The following is a 4921-nucleotide window of genomic DNA, read 5'->3' as shown; positions in this document are numbered from 1 at the left end:
TGAAGACATGAAAAATAAAATAGGGTTATTGTGCCCTATATGCAACCAGGGTTATTGTGCCCTGTGAAGACATGAAAAATAAAATAGGGGTTATTGTGCCCTATATGCAACCAGGGGTTATTGTGCCCTGTGAAGACATGAAAAATAAAATAGGGTTATTGTGCCCTATATGCAACCAGGGATTATTGTGCCCTGTGAAGACATAAAAAAAATAAAATAGGGTTATTGTGCCCTATATGCAACCAGGGTTATTGTGCCCTGTGAAGACATGAAAAATAAAAATAGGGGTTATATATATATGTTTTTTTTTTTTTTTTTTTTTTTTTTTTTACTTAGATCATTTATTTTATTTTATTTTTATTTTTGTACATTTTCCAAACATAAAAGAAACAAACAAAAATAAAAATAAAATAAAATGCCCCAGATTTTATTAAGAAAAATAATCTTTTTTTTTATTGTTATCATTATTATTGTGGTGCATATTATAGGAGAGACAGGGATTCAAGAACTTACCTGGTGGCGTTTGACTCTCGCGAATACTTGCACGATTTTTCTTTGTACCTATTTTAAAACAAAGAATATTTTGTTAGTTTTTTTAAACGGTGGTTGGTTTGTGACTTCGAATATCTTGTGGAGTTTGACTTTGAATCTGTGTTGGTTGAAAGAATCATCATATTGACGATCGCGCGAATAGCTTGAAGATGCTTTATAGACGGTCCTTATCTTCCTTGAAACACTTCTTATGAACATTTTGACCCATTTCATTTGTGCACGTTGTGGGGTTCATCCTTTCCAAAGCAACTTTCTTGCTTTACCGATTTTCACACGGTATCGTTTTTTTGATTTTTTTTTCGATTGGTTCACAGCCCTAGTCAATGTTGTGCATGCCCCCAACATTCAACTGGAAATACCGTAGTCAATTTCGCTACTTTAATTTGATTTTCTCACTTGACGCGAGTTTATGCTGAATGAGACTCAAAGAATACCGAACACAAGTACAAATGACACAAATGAAAGGGTTATGAAAGAAAAGTTATGTCTTTAGAAGAAGGAAATAAGTAAATGTTTAAAAGGAATGAAAAGAATCTTATCTGAAAGTACGTGACCACCTTAATGAATCATGACATGCATTTGGACTGAACGTTTGATCCTTCTAAGTTGTCTGAATCTCATGAAACAATGTTGTACCTTTAAGTCTATAGCCTGACTTCTATCTTGATTGTGTGCTCATGCCAAGACGGAATGTCATCATTTGATCAATGGTGCCCTTCATGGTTTTCCACCAATAAGACATTCTTATCTCTTTCTCTCAACTTACTATCGTCTTATGGTGCCCGTGAGGGTTTTCACTCATAAGACTCTCTCATTTTTTTATTTTTTATTTTTTATTTGTAACACACCGTAGGTCACAATGTCATGTCTCAGCCCTTGGAGAATTGAAGAACATGATTATTGTTTTATTCAGTGATTAGACCGAACCCCAATGAAGGGCTGCCTACGTATCCTCTTAGGAATCAGGTCGAACGTAGTTCAATAAAACTTTTTTTTTCTTTTTTTTCTTTTTTTTTTTTTTTTTTTTTGCACCAGACAAGTGGTGTTTGAAATAAAGGAGGATACATTTTTATCCTCTCATCTTGAGAATGTTAATCATGAGAGTGTCATAACAAAGAGTGTTAAACGTAGTATCTTTTGATCGAATCTGCGTTAACAATTGTGTCGATCGCCTTTCCTCCATATTTGCCAGTTGCAAAGCTCCTTTTGATAGCACTTGTTTAATAACATAAGGGCCTTGCCAATTTGGGGCAAACTTCCTTTGGCCTCGTCTTGATGGGGAAGGATGCGTTTCACAACAAGTTGACCGACTTCAAAATTTCTTGGGCGTACCTTCTTGTTATAAGCTCGAGCCATCCTCTGCTGATATAATTGACCAAAGCAAATTGATGTCAACCGTTTTTCGTCTATCAGTGCTAATTGTTCTAACCTTGATTTAACCCATTCCGTGTCCTCAATTTCTGCTTCGACAATGATTCGAAGAGAAGGGATTTCAACTTCTGCGGGTATGACAGCCTCAGTTCCGTAAACCAATAAGTAAGGAGTTGCACCGACTGACGTACGAATAGTGTGCGGTATCCCAAGAGAGCAAATGGTAGTTTTTCATGCCACTGCCTAGATCCTTGCACCATTCTCCTAAGAATCTTCTTGATGTTTTTATTTGCCGCTTCAACAGCCCCATTTGCTTTGGGTCGATAAGGGGTTGAATGACGATGAACAATTTTAAATTGCTCGCAAACTTCCTTCATCAGGTGGCTGTTGAGATTCGCTGCATTGTCTGTAATAATGATTTTTGGTATGCCGAAACGACATATGATGTTTGAATGAACAAAGTCCACCACTGCTTTCTTGGTGACTGATTTGAATGTGACAGCTTCCACCCATTTGGTAAAGTAGTCGATAGCAACTAAAATAAACCGATGCCCATTAGATGCTTTCGGCTCAATCGGCCCAATAACGTCCATTCCCCAAGCCACAAAAGGCCACGGAGCAGACATAGGGTGCAACTCTAAAGGGGTGAGTGAATCAAGTCGCTATGAATTTGGCACTGATGGCACCTGCGTACAAATCGAAAGCAATCTCGCTCCATGGTCAACCAATAGTACCCTGCCCGGATAATCTTTTTTGCTAGAACATAACCGTTCATGTGAGGGCCACAAACCCCTGAATGCACCTCATTCATAATTGTTTCTGCTTCTTGAATATTCACACATCGCAATAGATTCAAATCTGGAGTCCTTTTATATAAGATATCGCCACTCAAGAAGAACCCATTGGCGAGTCGCCTAATAGTTCTTTTTTTATCTCTATCAGCATGTATTGGATATTCTTTAGCTTTTAAAAACCGTTTAATGTCGTGATACCAGGGCTCACCGTCTGGCTCTACTTCAATTATATTGCAATAACCATGTTGATCCCTAACTTGGATTTCCAACGGGTCAATATAGGTATTACCCGGGTATGGAAGCATCGAGGCTAGGGTGGCCAAAGCATCAGCTAACTCATTGTGAAACCTGGGAATGTACCTGAATTCAATGGACTTGAATCTTTTGATGAGGTTTTCTAAACATTGTTTGTACGGCATGAGTTTAATGTCTCGAGTCTCCCATTCGCCTCGAGCTTGTCGAATGAGCAAATCGGAATCCCCTAAAACCACCAACTCCTGCACATCCAGATTTATTGCCATATTCAAACCCATGATGCAAGCTTCGTATTCTGTTGTTTGTTGGTAGAAAAGAATCGAAGTCGTGCTGTGGCAGGATAATGACATTCGTTTGGTGAGATAAGAACTGCCCCAATTCCTACTCCATTTTTGTTGACAGCCCCATCAAAATATAATTTCCACACGTGACCATCATTAGGAATTTCTTCCTCAATAGAGTTGATTTCTTCATCAGGGAAGTATGTCCTTAGGGGCTCGTATTCGTCATCGACCGGATTCTCTGCTAAATGATCGGCCAACGCTTGTGCTTTCATGGCGGTGCGAGTGACATAAATAATATCAAATTCCGTAAGCAAAATCTGCCATTTTGCCAACCTACCTGTTGGCATGGATTTTTGAAAAATATATTTCAAAGGATCCATTCGAGATATAAGATAGGTCGTGTAGGACAAAAGATAGTGTTTCAATTTTTGGGCAACCCAAGTCAAAGCGCAACAAGTCTTTTCTAACAGAGTGTACTTTGCCTCATAGCTTGTGAACTTTTTGCTCAAATAATAAATGGCTTGTTCCTTTTTTCCGTAATGTCATGTTGTCCTAAAACGCAACCAAATGAATTATCCATCACTGAAAGATATAAGAATAACGGCCTATCAGGTTCTGGTGGGACCAATACCGGAGGGTTTGCTAAATATTCCTTAATTTTGTCAAAAGCCTCCTGACACTCACTTGTCCATTTGATAGCAGCGTCCTTTTTCAACAACTTGAATATCGGCTCACATGTGGCGGTGAGTTGAGCAATGAACCTGCTGATATAGTTTAACCTTCCCAGAAAACTCATAACTTCAGTTTTGGTTTTTGGAGGTGGCAATTCTCGAATGGACTTTATCTTAGAGGGGTCCAATCAATACCTCTTCGACTAACTATAAAACCCAAAAGTTTGCCAGATGGCACTCCAAATGCACATTTAGCTGGATTAAGCTTGAGGTTGTACTTTCTCAATCTTTCGAAGAATTTTCTTAGATCACGCACATGGTCGACTTGCGTTCTAGATTTAATGATGACATCATCGACATATACCTCAACTTCTTTATGCATCATGTCATGGAATATGGTAGTCATAGCTCTCATGTAGGTTGCTCCCGCATTCTTCAGACCGAATGGCATGACTCTATAACAATATGTACCCCATGGGGTGGTGAAAGCAGTTTTTTCTGCATCTTCTTCATCCATGAGAATTTGGTGATATCCGGCGTAACAGTCCACAAAAGATTGAATCTCGTTTGGCACAATTATCAACCAGGATGTGAATGTTGGGTAATGGAAAATTGTCCTTTGGACTTGCTTTGTTTAAATCTCTGTAATCAACACAAACTCTGATCTTTCCATCTTTCTTTGGCACTGGCACAACATTAGCCAACCAGGTAGTGTATTGGACAACTCTGATCACATTTGCAGTCAGTTGCTTCATGATTTCCTCTTTAATTTTATCGCTCATGTCTGTCTTAAACTTTCTCTGCTTTTGCTGGACAGGTGGAAAATCAAGATGTATTGGAAGTTTGTGAACTACTAAATCAGCACTTAAACCCGGCATGTCATCGTAGGACCACGCGAAGACGTCTTTGTATTCAAATAAAACTTGAATTATGTCGTCTCGAATGTTCTGATCAATATGAATACTTATCTTTATTTCTCTCACTTCTTCAGGAG

General features: G+C 38.6%; 2 protein-coding genes across 2 annotated transcripts; both read right to left on the bottom strand.

The window, feature by feature from the left end:
* Positions 1-1976: 1976 nt before the first annotated feature.
* Positions 1977-2549, bottom strand: LOC125813091 (uncharacterized). Its single transcript, XM_049492579.1, has one exon. The coding sequence runs from the start codon at positions 2547-2549 to the stop codon at positions 1977-1979; it is 573 nt and encodes a 190-aa protein (XP_049348536.1).
* An 11-nt stretch (positions 2550-2560) lies between these two features.
* LOC125813090 (uncharacterized) lies at positions 2561-3250 on the bottom strand. The gene has a single exon (XM_049492578.1). The coding sequence runs from the start codon at positions 3248-3250 to the stop codon at positions 2561-2563; it is 690 nt and encodes a 229-aa protein (XP_049348535.1).
* Positions 3251-4921: the final 1671 nt, after the last annotated feature.

The sequence above is a fragment of the Solanum verrucosum genome, unplaced genomic scaffold, assembly GCF_900185275.1.
Source record: "Solanum verrucosum unplaced genomic scaffold, falcon-dt-bn FXZP01000256.1, whole genome shotgun sequence".
Classification (NCBI taxonomy): Eukaryota; Viridiplantae; Streptophyta; class Magnoliopsida; order Solanales; family Solanaceae; genus Solanum; species Solanum verrucosum.
The sequence above is the reverse complement of the archived record's forward strand: the minus strand, read 5'-3'. Positions and strand labels throughout refer to the sequence as shown.